The sequence below is a fragment of the Vigna angularis genome, chromosome 2 (genome assembly GCF_016808095.1).
Source record: "Vigna angularis cultivar LongXiaoDou No.4 chromosome 2, ASM1680809v1, whole genome shotgun sequence".
NCBI classification, from domain to species: domain Eukaryota; kingdom Viridiplantae; phylum Streptophyta; class Magnoliopsida; order Fabales; family Fabaceae; genus Vigna; species Vigna angularis.
Genome location: NC_068971.1, coordinates 8,882,184 through 8,898,106, shown reverse-complemented (window position 1 = coordinate 8,898,106; position 15,923 = coordinate 8,882,184). Strand labels below are relative to the sequence as shown.

General features: G+C 37.9%; 1 protein-coding gene across 1 annotated transcript; it reads right to left on the bottom strand.

Annotated features, from left to right (window-relative positions):
- Positions 1-5,017: 5,017 nt before the first annotated feature.
- Positions 5,018-5,977, bottom strand: LOC108327219 (uncharacterized). The gene has a single exon (XM_017560947.1). The coding sequence runs from the start codon at positions 5,975-5,977 to the stop codon at positions 5,018-5,020; it is 960 nt and encodes a 319-aa protein (XP_017416436.1).
- Positions 5,978-15,923: the final 9,946 nt, after the last annotated feature.

The window sequence follows — 15,923 nt, the reverse complement described above, 5'->3', positions numbered from 1 at the left end:
AAGGCATATATATATTCAAATCATTCAATAATTACACAAGAATTCAATGGCTACAACTAACCCTAACAAGATGGGTTTGGCTCTCCATTTCCATGGAGAACCCTAAAGCTTACAAACATGGAAGATGGAAGAAGAAGGAGACCCAAAGGAAGAGGAGGAGATGTTCCCACAAGCTCCTCACGCCCTCCATGAGCTCCAGCCGTGAAATCGCGCCTCCAAATGACCAAAGACCCAAACCCCTTCGCGTTTCTGGGTTAAATAAGCTGGATCTGACACATCAGCAAAAGTCACACCCGGGCGCCCTCTCAGTTGCGCCCGGGCGCGAGCCTCTCGGAAAAAGTCGCGCCTAGGCGCCCCATTTCGCACGCCTGGGCGCAAGCTTCTCGCAAAAAGTCGCGCCCGGGCGCCCCTTTTTCACGCCCGGGCGCAACCAGCACACAAAATTGGCACCTGGTCACTTTTCTGTGCAGAAACTGGCCCTGGTGCAGTCGCGCTTGGGCGCCCCTCAGCCAGGGGGGGCTTGGGCCTGACTTTTCAGCACTGCATCATTTTCACTTTTTCTGCATATCTGCTTGCTTCTAGTGGTTGGTTCAGCCTTAGACATTGTTGGAGAGTCTTCCAAGCTCATTTTTAGCTACAAAATAAGGGATTATTGATGAAAGTACATCAAGGTAGCCAAAAACACAAATATTTAGAAAACAAGACAAAAGAAGAGGATTAAGCAAGTTATAAGTAAGAAAGGAGTTGATTATGCCACTAAAATGATGCTTAAAATATGGTATAATTTAGCATTATCAAAATACCCCCAAACTTACAACTTTCCTTGTCCTCAAGCAAAAGTACTTCTCCTAGCAAACAATTCAATCACAATGGTCTAGCAACTCAAGCATAGTTTCAATCAAATAAACAAAATCAATCGTGCTTGCTCAACTTATAAATCACATTCAAGAGACAATATAGTCTTAGCAAGCTAAACTTCAATCATGGTGCTCACAAATTAAAAATCACAAGATAGATGCAAATGATAGATCAACAAACATGGCAAGTTGTTTTCAATGAGTGCATGGAACCAATCCTCACCAAGGAAAGTGTTTCACTCAAGCACAATGGTGTATAAGGATGTGTGTCTAACTCTCAACTATCACAATGTTACACAAATCAACTTTGCCTTTCGTTTCAACAATATCAAACACATTAACAAACAAGTTACATCACAAGGACTTTTTGAAGCGTGTATTGTGGCTGGGCTAAGAAGAAAATTTGGTTTTTCTGGACAACAAAGCACCTTGAGATAAGAGACCAAACAATTTAGTTCATGATATAGCAAAGTATATCTTTTTCTCCAAAATTGAATAAACCACTCTCAACTTATTTCCCAACTCTTTTTCATTGAATTCATGTTTTTGTCTTTCTTCTTCTTTCTTCTTTTTCTTTCTTTTTAACTCAACTTATTGTTTTTCTCAATGCTCCCCTTTTGACAAGAACTCCCCCAAACTTAGACCATTCTCCTCACTCTAATATATATGATCATCTCAACTCAAGGTAAGGAGGTTAATGATTTTTCAATAAGCTTAAGGTTTCGGGAATGAGAAAGTTTTCTTTAAGGTTCAAAGGTTATACATTGGCTTTTAGGCTCAAAATGTAGAAGAGGTGGAAGAACAAGATGGCCTTGATCATTTGTAACATGCAAGTAACTAGTTCAAATAGAGAAACTCAGGCAAAATCAACTATGATTCCAAAGTAATAACATTCATCAATAAACTCTGAGGCACAACATCTAACAGGTTCACTCAAGGTTCCAAAATTTGATAAACATCATGCCAAGAATATTGATCACAATTAAAACCAAGCATCTATCTAAACATATACAAGCAACCACAATCTCTGTTCAACAGGCTCAACCACATAATCTCAATTAGATTTTCAAAACAATTCTCATGGATAAAGAGCAAGCACAACAGATTTGTATTCAATTCAAGCATAGAAAATGATTCACTCAAATCACCAGACCAATTGCACAAGAACTATCCACAAGGCAAGTCAAAAAGAAATCCAAATTCAAAAACTGAAAGCAAATAAGAACTGGAAATTAAAACTGAAAAACCGATTAAAATGGACTCTTTGCAGCTCCAGCAGTGTAGGAGACTAGCTTCACTTTCATCTGCCACATCTTCCTCCAACAATAGCTTATACTCCGCAACTGCTCCACCTTCCCCATCAGTAGGGGCCTGTCCCCCAGGCCATGCTACACGAGCAGCAAAATCTTCATTTCATATGGTGCTCAACTCACGCATGCCTCAAAGGTTGGCCACTGGTGGTTTTAAACTCTTTAATTCCTAAGGAAGATCTTATCCTGTAACAGGAAAGCTCAAAGCAAAATTAGTATCCCATAGTCAACAACTGAAGAGAAGAATCCATAAAACAAACTAAAAGAAAGATGCACAAGAAAGCAAAGAAACAAAACAATGAAAGCCAAAACAAACAAAGACAAAAGTATAAGAACAAAGAGGGAAGTCTTAAAATTAAGCTTCCTAAAGGTACAAAAACACAAAAAGGTATAAAAACACATCAAAAGGAGTGTGTGAAAGAGTGCAAAAGAATGGGAAACTCATCATAAATCAAAAAAAACAAAAGTGCAGAACCAGAAATTTTTTTTTGTGCTGGACGCCACTGGTGCAGGTCACGCTCGGGCGCCCCTCAGTAGGGGGCGCTTGGGCGCCACTCGGTCAGTTTGATGCAGGAGGCCATTGGTGCAGCTCACGCCCGGGCGCCCCTCAGCAGGGGGCGCTTGGGCGCCATATCAGTTTTCTGCATAATGCAGATTTCTGCGAAATTGGCCACTCACCATGTGATTTTTGGTTCTAGACCTTCATTCAATGCACTCACACACCAAACAAGCTAAAACTAACCTAATACACTTATACAAACCACAAAAACAACATTACAACTCAAAACTCACAACAATTCAAAACTACACAAATATGCAAAACATAAGTTACTAATGCAAATAACACAAAAATCACAAAACACTAGTAAAAAGGATAAGAAAACTGGGTTGCCTCCCAAAAGCGCTTGTTTAACGTCATTAGCTTGACGGATTACTCAATGAAGTGCAAATGTTGATGTTGGTGTGCTCCTTCCACCAACTCTTCTTGAACAACTTTCTAGCCACCAAATCAACTCTCATAGCTTGAATTCTTCTTTTTAGCCCTTCCACTACCTTGACATCTTCAAACACTCAATCCTCTTGATCAAATTTTGCTTGCTAGGCTTGAGTTCTTTGTCTCTCATCCAAGGGTAGTGGTGACTAGTCTTTCTCTTTTTCTTCTTCCTTTCTTCATCTTTCACTTAACACTTGGAGCATCTTCAAAGGAAGAAGAAGTTAGGGCAGCTTGTGATGCTCAACATAGTTGTCTCCTTGTGTCCTATAATTTCCTTCAATCTTAGGGTCTTCATGATGCTTTTGAGGCTGCAGTCCTCCATGTATGAACATCTCCCTGCATATACACTTAGACACAACTAGGCTAAAGCCACAAATTAGCCCAAACAAAACTGAAAATCTATTTACAACACAAGAGTTAGTTCTATATACAAAATCAAGTCTACATAAGTTAGAAACCTCACAAAAGTCTAGTATTGACACGAGTCCCCGTCAACGGCGCCAAAAACTCGATGAGGCCCAATTTAACTTGTTGGCCGTTGCTAGGACTCAGGTTCAATCCCCAAATCCTTGGCAACGGCACTAAAAACTTGTTAGCTCAAAAAATACTTGTTGGGCTCGATTTCGGCAAGTGCACCGAATCGTTCAAGTAATAAACCGGTAAGATTGGTATCGTTTTCCCAAGAGACTCGTAATACTAGAGAATTGTGCGATTAACAACTCATATAGACTCAATAACATAACATCAATATACAGAACAAGTGCAGGAATGTAAATTCATACATAATTACAAGGTTGGACTTTGGTATTGAAGGCACTTGGAAATGGAAAAGACTAGAAATGGTATGAAATGACATTGCTAAGGTTAGTTTTCACCAATGCACTCTTGTGTATGACCAATTTTATCTCCTCTCTATCAATTTACTAAAGTCAATCCACTAAAACACTCTAGCCCTAATTCCTTAGGTGAAAGAGCCTAGGTTTTCCTTATCAAACCCCAATTCCTTGGCAATCTAACAAGCAAAACCCGTATTAAAGAATTGGGATCTAAGACAACATGTGAAAGTCGCGCCCTTCGCGTTTCTGGGTTAAATAAGCTGGATCTGACACATCAGCAAAAATCGCGCCCGGGCGCGAGCCTCTCGGAAAAAGTCGCGCCTGGGCGCCCCATTTCGCACGCCTGGGCGCAAGCTTCTCGCAAAAAGTCGCGCCCGGGCGCCCCTTTTTCACGCCCGGGCGCGACCAGCACACAAAACTGGCACCTGGTCACTTTTCTGTGCAGAAACTGGCCCTGGTGCAGTCGCGCTTGGGCGCCCCTCAACCAGGGGGGGCTTGGGCCTGACTTTTCAGCACTGCATCATTTTCACTTTTTCTGCAGATCTGCTTGCTTCTAGTGGTTGGTTCAGCCTTAGACATTGTTGGAGAGTCTTCCAAGCTCATTTTTAGCTACAAAATAAGGGATTATTGATGAAAGTACATCAAGGTAGCCAAAAACACAAATATTTAGAAAACAAGACCAAAGAAGAGGATTAAGCAAGTTATAAGTAAGAAAGGAGTTGATTTTGCCACTAAAATGATGCTTAAAATATGGTATAATTTAGCATTATCAGACAACTCACCCATTTTCTTTTCCCAGTCCTGTTGAAATATGGCCTTGGCAGCCCCCATCATAAGATCTCTCATAAGCACTCCTCCACCAAATTTCTTCTTGTAATTGTTATACAAGTGCCTTAAGCATAATCTATGTTCCACTCCATCCAAGATGTCATAAAAAACTGTCATTAGTCCCTATAAAACACAAAAGGTCTTGGTCAATAGTAAATAATGTCACTGCTACGAAATAAAAATAGGAAAACATTAAAATGAAAATAACTTTTGTTGATCAGAAATGAAAACCCAACATTGACAATCAATGCCACCAATATCATCCAGAAGTAGTGTCAAAAACCATCTCCAGCTTTCTTTGCATTCATTTTCAACTACAACAAAAGCTAGTGGAAAATATTGGTCATTGGGATCTCTGCCCACTGCCACCAACAACTGACCACCATATGTTGTCTTCAGATGACAACCATCTACCCCTATGAAGGGCCTGCAACTTCCTAAGAAGCCTTGCTTACAACCCTCTAAACACATATAAAATGACCCAAATCTTGGTGGCAAACTTGGTTGGGGTTGATTCACTTTAATTTTAAAGGTTCTAGACTTCACTCTTAGCAATTCACCCACATAATCATATAGACGACCATATTGTCGTTCTCCATCACCAACAAAAGAATCCAAAGCAATTTGTTTGGCCTTTCCAGCTTTCCAAGCAGTTATTCCAACACTGAATGACTTCTTAATGTCATCAATGATTTGATTGACTGTCATGTTAGCCACATTTACAAACCTGTCTACTAATACTTGTGCAATCCAGCTTACATTTGCACTTTTGTTTCCAAAAACCCTTCCCCAACTGTGTCGTCCAACCAAGGTTTTGACCCTAAATGTTTGCTTGCCTCCTACCTTGCTAGCCATAATAAGAAAACCACACTTGTTTTTACAAACTGCCCTTACTCTGTTCAGGTCATTATTCACAAACTTAACCTCTTTTCCATTTAATACACTATGTTCCATTAGTGCATTTTTAAATTCCTTTAATGAACAAAACTCAATCCCCAATTCGAATCTGAAGTTCTTGTTCATATCATCTTTTCTATACTTTTTAAAGTTTCCCTTTTTCAACCTCACATCCTCATCACTATTTACATTTGAATCCAATTCATCACTATTGTAATCTTCATTGATGTCATGATCTTCAACTTCTTCATTCATTATAAATGAATCTTCCCCAACATTGCCTCTTCTAGTTACACATTTCTTCTTCTTTTTTTCATTGTATTCCACCTATCCAAAACTGGATTAATGTTTCTACGAACTTGGTCCACCCTATCATGCTCAACACCAAACTCATCATCATCATTAGCCATTCTGTCTTCTTCACTGTCATCCAGACATTCTTCAGCTAAAGCTTCTACTTCCTCCTCAACCACATTCCCCCTTCCTCTTCTTCACGAAGATAATCATGTTCATCACCACCATCACATTCTTCTTCTTCCTCACCCATTTCAACCTCTTCCTGTTCTTCACCACCATCACACTCTTCTTGATGGCATATGCCCTAGCCATGGTAAAATCGTGTGTATTTTAGACCTTGTATTAAGGGTCAAATAGTATAGTATTTAATTTTAGGCCTTGTATTAAGGGCTAAGTATTGTATGGTTTGTAATCTTATTTTTAAAGAGTGTGTCCCACCATGGGACATGATGGCCACATGGCAAGCTCTTAGTGAAGACACTTCTTAAAAAGGAAGTGGCCATGTGTCACTTTCCAAGTGGAGAAACTCTTCCTAAAGTGGATTGTCACATGTCACTCTAAGAGTGGAAAGCTTTTGCAAAAGTGGATTGTCACATGGCACTTTAAGAGTGGAGGAACTTTGCAAAAGTGGATTACCACATGAGTGGAGAAGACTTTACAAAAGTGGATTGCCACATGGCACTCTAAGAGTGGAGAAACTTTGTAAAAGATGATTGCCACATGTCTCTTTAAGAGTGGATAGTTTTTAGGGTTTCTTGTCTACTTTGGAGACACATTTCTCTATAAATAGAAGGGTCTCCTTCCTTGTAAAATCACTTGATGAATTTGAATGTTATTATGCCAAAATGTGTGCAAACATATCTTGTCTCAAGTCAAGGCTAGAGTTGGCCCAACCTCTCCGGAGATCCATCAAACACCTCCATCCTACCACAAATACTCACCAAAAACCTCACCAAAATTGTGAGTCCACCACCATATCCATCGCTTCCGCACAAATTCCACCTCCATAGCTTCATCTTCGTGCTTTGGCCCAACCTAGCTCGAGGAGGACGCTATCATTTGGTATCAAGAGCTTTGGGTCTACAAGAGCTAAGTATCTTGGTCCTTTACCTATCTTTGTGTATTTCTTGTTGTTATTGTGTTGTTCTTTATTGTCTTCCATTGTTTGCATCCATATATGTTATTTTTATGGTTCTAGTTTGTTCTTTTGCGGAACCATTCGGTTTTTACCACTAAGTTTCCATATACATGTGTTGTGGCGTGCTTTTATATTTTTTTTGAGTCTTTCTTCATATATTTGGTTATGGTTTAATGTCATTTTTGGGTTATTTTTTATTTTTAATTCCATCCATGTTGTCTAGAGTCATGTGTAGTCATTTTTATGTCATTTTCTCTTAGTTCGGGCTTTGCAAAAATCATAAAAAAATATGTCCCATTGGGATTTCGAAATTACAGTATATACATCCATTTGAGTGCTTTTTTATTTCATATTTGAGTTCATGCTTGTCATTAGATCATTGTCAAGTTCTTAGAGTTAAGTTTCTCTTGTGTTTCTTTGAGTTTCATGCTCTATTTTTGATTCTATTAAGATTTCTTCCATTTTTTTTTTCTTTGAGTCATGAACTTTGAGCTACCCAAACAAATTGTCCAGATCTAATTTGTGTTGAAAAACAAAAGTGTAGACAAAAGTAAAAAGCCAAAGTAAAAAAAAAAGAAGTAAAAGTACAAGCAAAAGCAAAAGTGAAAAAAAAAGTTACTTTGACTTGAGACTTTGACATGAGACTTTACCATGACACTTGGAGATGATACTTGGACATAATACCTTGACATGATACTTGGACATGACCCTTGGATATAAGACTTGGACATGACACTTTTGACAAAATATTGTCTCTGCCTATAGTGCACCATTAGCTGAGTGTTTGTAAAGATAAGAAGTAATAATTCTCTATTCTAATTGTTTTTTGTTTTGTTAATCTATTCTAGTGCCTTTCTTTAGGTAATTCTTTTGAGTGCCTAGCCTTCATTTTTTTTAAGCTTTATTTTCTTGATTGTCTTGTTCATTACTCTCTGTTTTGTCTCAACATAACTCCTTTTGAAGAGCTATTGTTCAAATTGGCCCTTGATTTGCATTCTCTTTGGATTCCTACCTTTCGGATTTGGTTTGATATTTGGTGTAAGATATTCTTTGGAGGAAAAACGAAATTGGACATAGTATATCGGGTGATCGGAGACCTCTTTGGACCTTGAAACCTTGAGGAAGAGACAAGAAGAAAAGGAGTGAAACACTTTAGAGAGGAACACACATTATTTATTTGTATTACGCATTTTTGAGTTGTAAAATTGTATTGCTTTTGGATTTGTAACTCATAACCTTGTTAGGTATCTTGGGGTAGTCTGTGATACTCAATCCCATATCCTAACAAAGACTTGTAAACCATATTGAAAACGTTTTTAGTTGGTTAAAGTTTGAAGGTTCCAAAGTGCCTTCTAACTTTACCATTAGGCCGCATAGTCTAGTTTAATTGTTGTCTTTAACTGCTTATAATTTATTGTGTGTCTACTTATGTATCAAACCTAATTCCATTTGAGAAGTTTGGTGCAAGAGAACTTGAGGTAAACTTTGGCTAGGAAAGGCTTGGATTTTAAGTGATCCTTAGTGATTCTCCTCTCTTTCCTGGAAGTGAACTTGAGATTATTTTGCCTCCTTAAATCTCTAAAGGAATTTACTTTTGAAATACAAGTTTGTGTGTGCATTACATATTTTGAATTTTTTTTAAGAATGTCTAAGGAACCTTCTTACCAAATTGATAGTGATTATAGTGAAGAGGCCCAACCAAATTTAGAACAAATGGCTAAGGAACTAAAATCACTAAAACTTTGGCAAAAGCAAGAATCCATTTTGAAAGAAAAAGAAAGAGTTGAAAGAGAACAATATCTTGAAACCTTAGAAGAAGAACTTAGAGTTCTAGCCCAAAAACAAGAAAAGGTCCAAGAAGAGATAAAGAAAAGTAGGAGTAGGAGTCACTCAAGGAGAAGTTCAAAAACTCCCACAGAAAACACATACCCTGAACAAGATAGTAGGACTGCTGCACAATTCTACCAACATCTTCCACCTAGAAGGTATAAAAGGGAGAGTGAACAACCACCAAGAGAGATTATGATAGACCTTCCTCATTTCCATGGGAAAGAAGATGTTGAGGCATACCTAGATTGAGAAATGAAAGTAGAACAACTTTTTGAGTGTCATCAAATAATAGAGGAAAGGAAAGTTTCCCTAGCCACCTTAAGCTTTCAAGGGAATGCCATGTATTGGTGGACTGCCCTAGTGAGAGAAAGAAGACTCTCCAATTCTCCTCAAGTCCAATATTGGAATGACTTAAAGAGTGCTCTAAGAAGAAGACACATACCTTCCTACTACCATAGAGAGCTTATGGATAAACTCCAAAGGCTCCAACAAAGAACCATGAGTGTGGAAGAGTATAGGCAAAAGATGGAACTCTACATGATGAGAGCGGGAATTAGGGAAGAAGAAGGAACCACTATTTCTAGATTTCTAAGTGGTCTTAATCTTGATATTAGAGATAAAGTGGAGTTGTTCCCTTATCAAGATCTCAATGATTTGGTACAAATTTGCATAAAAGTTGAGCAACAACATTTGAGAAAAGGTTTGAAAATTGACCACTCTAACTCTAGTGTTAAGAAAGACTATAGGAGGGAAGGTAAGCAAGTGATGGAAGAGGAACCCTCTAGGAATCTATGGAAGGAGAAAGAAAAAGATAGATCAAGGGAGGGAACATCATTACACACTCGTACTAGTGAAATTAAATGTTTTAAATGTCAAGGTAGAGGTCATATGGCATCACAATGCCCCACTAAAAGGACCATAATCTTGAGGGATGTTGACTCATATAGTAGTGAAGGGGAGGAGGAGAAAGGCACAAGTAAGGATGAGAGTGAAGGAGAAGATTCCTACCCATGCGAGGGAGATCTCCTCATGATGAGAAGAGTTTTGAAGAATCAACCTAGTCCCCAAGTCCAAACCCAAAGAGAGAACATCTTTCATACAAGATGTCAAGTTTTAGAAAACACGTGTTCTCTTATTATGGATAGTGGCTCATGTTGCAATTGTTGTAGCACTAGGTTGGTTGAAAAGTTAGCCTTAACTATATTGCCTCACCCCAACCTTACAAACTTCAATGGCTTAATGATGGTGAAGACATGATACGACTGTCGCGGTCATACAAATTTGATGTGCATATATTAATGTAGTATAGCTAGGATGTGACTCCTAGGTCGTCTCACAAGGACCAATTTGGGTTCAGTTTCAGATCTACACGTAGTGGGGGGTTTGATGATGTTTTGGATTTGGTTGCGGAAAATTAAAGTTAAACTGAAAATTAAACACTATTGATTTAAAAACAGTGAAACAAATTTTAACAATAGTAAAAACTGTACGGTAAAAGATGGTAAAAATAGAAAATGTCTTAAAATGAACTTCATCTCACCGTTAACACTTCAAATAAAATCACTGAACAATGAAGATAAAATTTCAAACCGAACAAACGGCTACAAATACTGTGACAGACTTCTCGTACATTACATGCTTAAGAAAGAATTACAGTTTTGGTGCAAGAAAATAACACTACTGCACTATTTGGAACTAAAACCGAGAGCCTCCTGGAAACTCTTTCTCGCTGGAACTCTGGAAAATCTCTCTCGGACTTCTCCTGGAAGAGAGACTCCTCTCCCAGGCCGTCACCTCTCACTGGGACTCCCCCTTTTTGCCTTCTTGAAAACTTCCTTTTTATTGCCGAAAATTTGGTACCGTGTTGCATCCTATGCGTGAGCTTTCTCTTCCTCCAGCCGTGGGCTTCATCTTTCAGCCAACAGCGTGTTCATCTGGACGTGCTAGACAAGCTTTTACTGTTGGGACCGTGAAGCTTATGCTTCCAAACTGCAGGGTGCTTCCTTCCAAAACGCTGCAGCTCTTCTTCTTGTTGTAGTTGGTTGGACCGTGATACCAAAGAACTCCTCGCCATCCAGCCGTGAATGTGTGCTTAAAAGAAATACAAATGATGCTCTCCATCATCAATGAAAACGTGACACCATTGAGCAAAGGCCAGCACCGAGAATGGGAGTGATAGCTGCACCGTTTCTCCAATTGGGAAGCCCTGAAATGTTGATTTTTTTGGAACAACTCAGCTGCTGCGTCTTCTCCCATTTGTTGAAGAAGTATTGGACGTGGAGACCTCCTTCTTGGTGGCTGCTGCATCCAGCTCCTAGCCGAGACACCTCCACCAATTTGCTGCCCCATGCGTTGATGTCTTCAAAGCTTCTGCTTGTAGCTTGCTGTGAAGGAGAACCGTGAGCACAGCCATGGTAGATCCTTTCCATGAGCGTGGTCCCCTCTCTATGTGTCTTACTAAAAGAAGATTTCTTGTTATTGTAGAATGAAGTGGATGCTGACCGTGGAATGTGCAGTGTGAAGAAAGTAAATTCATTTCTTCTTTCCAAGCAATCACGTGTTGTTGCCGTGAAGTGGTGGCCCCCTTTTATTCCAAATGCTTTTCACCAAAAGATGGGTTGCCGTGTGATGTGTTGGATGAGAATTGATTGTTCTTTCTTTCACATGAAATAAGTCACGCCCACAATTAAAATAATTTAGCCATGAATTAAATGTGATTTCCCAACATTCTTTCTCTTATAAGAACCGTAAATTCTACTCCTTCCACAGGGAATGGGTCATCAAATTAGCCATAAAACAATTAAATATGCTTCTCCCAATCAAACAAATGAATGTGTGGTGTGTATGGTTTCCAAACCAATATTACTTTAAAAATTCTAAGAGGTGTAGCTTCTTCAAGAATAACACAATATGTAAATCATTGCTTCTTCTGGATGTCCCAAAATATTATCCAATAATTTTCTCTGTAATTAATAATGAAAATAATGAGCTCAGACAATTCAAATTAGACAAAATAAGAATTATTGATCAAATTAAGCATTATTAGCAAATATGGCAAAATAACAGACAATTAAGCATAATTCCCTGATTAATTATAGCCCAATAAACTAAGTGAAGTGAATAAAATATCGATTCATCAAGACATGATAGTTAATCAACAAGTGACGGTTAAGTTTTCCATAGGGAATTATGAAGATAGTGTGTTATGTGACATAGTACCTATGGAAGTTTGTCACATCTTGTTAGGAAGGCCTTGGCTTTTTGAAAAGGAAACCATACATCATGGTCGTACCAATGAGATAACCTTCAACCATAAAGATAGAAAGTTTGTACTTCATCGTCTCACACCATCTCAAGTTGAAACAGACCAAGTACAAATGAAAAATAAGAGAGAAAAGGAAAGAGATGACACTAACATATACAAAATCAAATGTTCAGAGTGTCAAAGCAATACACACATGTCCAATGAGTGTCCCAACAAAAGAGCCTTCATGTTAAGGGCCACAGGCTTGTGTGAAGATTCAAAAGGGGTATTCTTTCCATCTTCCTTTAGTAGATTGGATAGACAAGACCAAATGAGACTTGGTGGTAAAAAAGGAAGTCACTCCAAATGCATATGCATTCAACACAAGATAAGCCGGGACTTAAAGGGAAAATACATAATTGGGTTGATTATTCTAATAACACTTACTTTATCTCTTGTTTTTTGCAGAAAGTTATTTGACCCCGGAGGGTTTTGTTGATACATAAGTTGATCAATATGAAGAAGAGGGTTTTTGAAGAAACTTAAAGATTTGAGGACAAATCCTTTTTAAGAGGGAGGGTATGATGGCATATGCCCTAGCCATGGTAAAATTGTGTGTATTTTAGACCTTGTATTAAGGGTCAAATAGTATAGTATTTAATTTTAGGCCTTGTATTAAGGGCTAAGTATTGTATGGTTTGTAATCTTATTTTTAAAGAGTGTGTCCCACTATGGGACATGATGGCTACATGGCAAGCTCTTAGTGAAGACACTTCTTAAAAAGGAAGTGGCCATGTGTCACTTTCCAAGTGGAGAAACTCTTCCTAAAGTGGATTGCCATATGTCACTCTAAGAGTGGAAAGCTTTTGCAAAAGTGGATTGTCACATGGCACTTTAAGAGTGGAGGAACTTTGCAAAAGTGGATTACCACATGAGTGGAGAAGACTTTACAAAAGTGGATTGCCACATGGCACTCTAAGAGTGGAGAAACTTTGTAAAAGATGATTGCCACATGTCTCTTTAAGAGTGGATAGTTTTTAGGGTTTCTTGTCTACTTTGGAGACACATTTCTCTATAAATAGAAGGGTCTCCTTCCTTGTAAAATCACTTGATGAATTTGAATGTTATTATGCCAAAATGTGTGCAAACATATCTTGTCTCAAGTCAAGGCTAGAGCATCCCATGAGGTCCCTCTAACCACCCTTCTCTAGAGTTGGCCCAACCTCTCCGGAGATCCATCAAACACCTCCATCCTACCACAAATACTCACCAAAAACCTCACCAAAATTGTGAGTCCACCACCATATCCATCGCTTCCGCACAAATTCCACCTCCATAGCTTCATCTTCGTGCTTTGGCCCAACCTAGCTCGAGGAGGACGCTATCACTTCTTCTTCCTCACCCATTTCAACCTCTTCATGTTCGTCACCACCATCACACTCTTCTTCTTCCTCACCCATTTCAACCTCTTCATGTTCCTCACCAACATCACACTCTTCCTCACCCATTTCAACCTCTACAGCCACATTAACATGTGAACCTTGTTGCTCAACACATTCACCCTCTTCTACAACACCATCACCCTCTTCTAGACCCATTCCATCCTCTTCTACAATCTCATCCACTTCTTCCTCATGTAAATTAACCTCTTCGTCACCCACTTTGGAAACTACTTCCTCCTCTTCCACTTTTCCTTCATCTGCCACTTCACCAAAACTAAGAAAGTGAACTTCCGGGTGTTGACACCACTGCCTCACTAGGAACATGTTGAACATCGATTTCTACCTTTTCCTTATTCTCCTCTGTATAGTTAGCCAAGTACAGTGCTTCCCTGTCATCACTCAATAATCTCACATTATTCATCAGCCTTTGTTTCGACCCCTTCCACCATAGTTTGAAGTCTGCATCATACATAAATTCTTTAACTATTCCAACTGCTTTAAAATATAACCAACTATCCGGATCAAGTCCTTTGATCACGTGTATCTCTCCTCCAACATATTGTACCCCCATATTACTAACAAACTTCCTCATGTGATGCAAACAAATGTCGAAAACCATTTCTAGACCTACATTCAGACATCAACGCTTTACGCCCAAATTGCAACAACCATAACCGATAAAAAAAAAACAATAGCTTAGCTTACCTTTACGCTTGTCTTTCACACCCACTGTTTCTTTCACGAGCACCGCAAGGACCACCTTGATAGAATGCTTCGAGTGGAATGTTTCCAGTACAATGTTTGGAGTACAATGCTTTGAGAAACTACTTTTCCCCAATTGAAAAAAATAAACTTTTCCCAATTAAGAACCCTAATTGTAATCTGATTTCAATCAACAACATGCCAATAACTTAATCTCATTTCAAAAATTAAACAACCAACGTGGCAGAGAGTGAACAGGGCAACTGGCATAAAATGTGGCATCGTCGTTTGTCATATCTACTAAAAGTTAACGCCGCCCAATTTTAAGGACTAATAGTAACAATTTCAAAACTATGAGGACTAAAAATCATCAAAGTTTTGAGTAGGAACTAAAACCGAATTTGTGTGATACTTAAGGGATGAAAAACATATTTAACCCTAAATTTAACTTATTTATCATTAATGATGAATTATTTTAATGAATTTTCTCTCATGAAATAAAAAAATATCTAATTTCGAATTCTTTACACAATTTTACACAATCCTTATCATTAGCAAACTCCCCATTAGGATGTTGAAGTTAAATTAATAGCCAAAAGTACAAAAACTAATTAAGATTTTGTTTAGTGCTGAATAATATTAAAATATGAAGCTAAGATCTTAAAATAGAATCATGCCTACTCAAAATCTTAACCTAACACATTGTAAATAAAAAGAAAGGACTCCCACTAAGGTAAACTAGAAAGACTATTAGCCAATGCTCATTAATTATTTTTTAAATGAAAAAGATTAAGAGTGCTCTAAACTTTTAGACCAAAAGTAACAAATTGAATGGGAATGTAATGATATTTTAGTTTAGATCGCCTCTATATGTGAACTGTCAAGTTAATATCTTTCTCTTTTATAACATTACATCACTCCTCTTTATTTTAAATACACGTGCCTTTTAATTTAAGTAAAAAAATTAAACACGGTTTTATAGACACTAATGCAAAAATCTTTAGTCTAGTTAAACCTAACGATGAATTATTAGTGTAAATCGGAGATGACAATATCAAGAAATATCAAAGAAAAATTATTAGTGATTGTAGTTTTAGAAGAGATAATTAATAAATAATAAAGGAAAGAAAGAAGTATTAAAAGATTGTAGGAAAATAAAAAATAAAAGAAAATGAAGAACCACCTTTTACATGGTGTACATTAATACTTTGTTTACTACCACATTTGGGATTTGGCAATTTTGATTGACGAATAACATCTAGCCAGCACATAAACTTACATGTTCTTATCTATGTCTGAGTGACCCACATTTATAGTGTAAAGAATACTTAAACAAAGAAATTGTGGGAAAAAGTGAGACCATGTATATTATTCATCTTGCGATATGGATAGAACAAGTATATTCTTTGTGGACCATACAAAATAGTCATTTATTATTTTCATCAATATGGACCCTAACTAGATTTTGTTGTGTCCTATACTAAATTTTTAGTTTGGGAAGTATCCAAACTCATATATCTGCATCGGAAATACAGTTAGGAATACTTG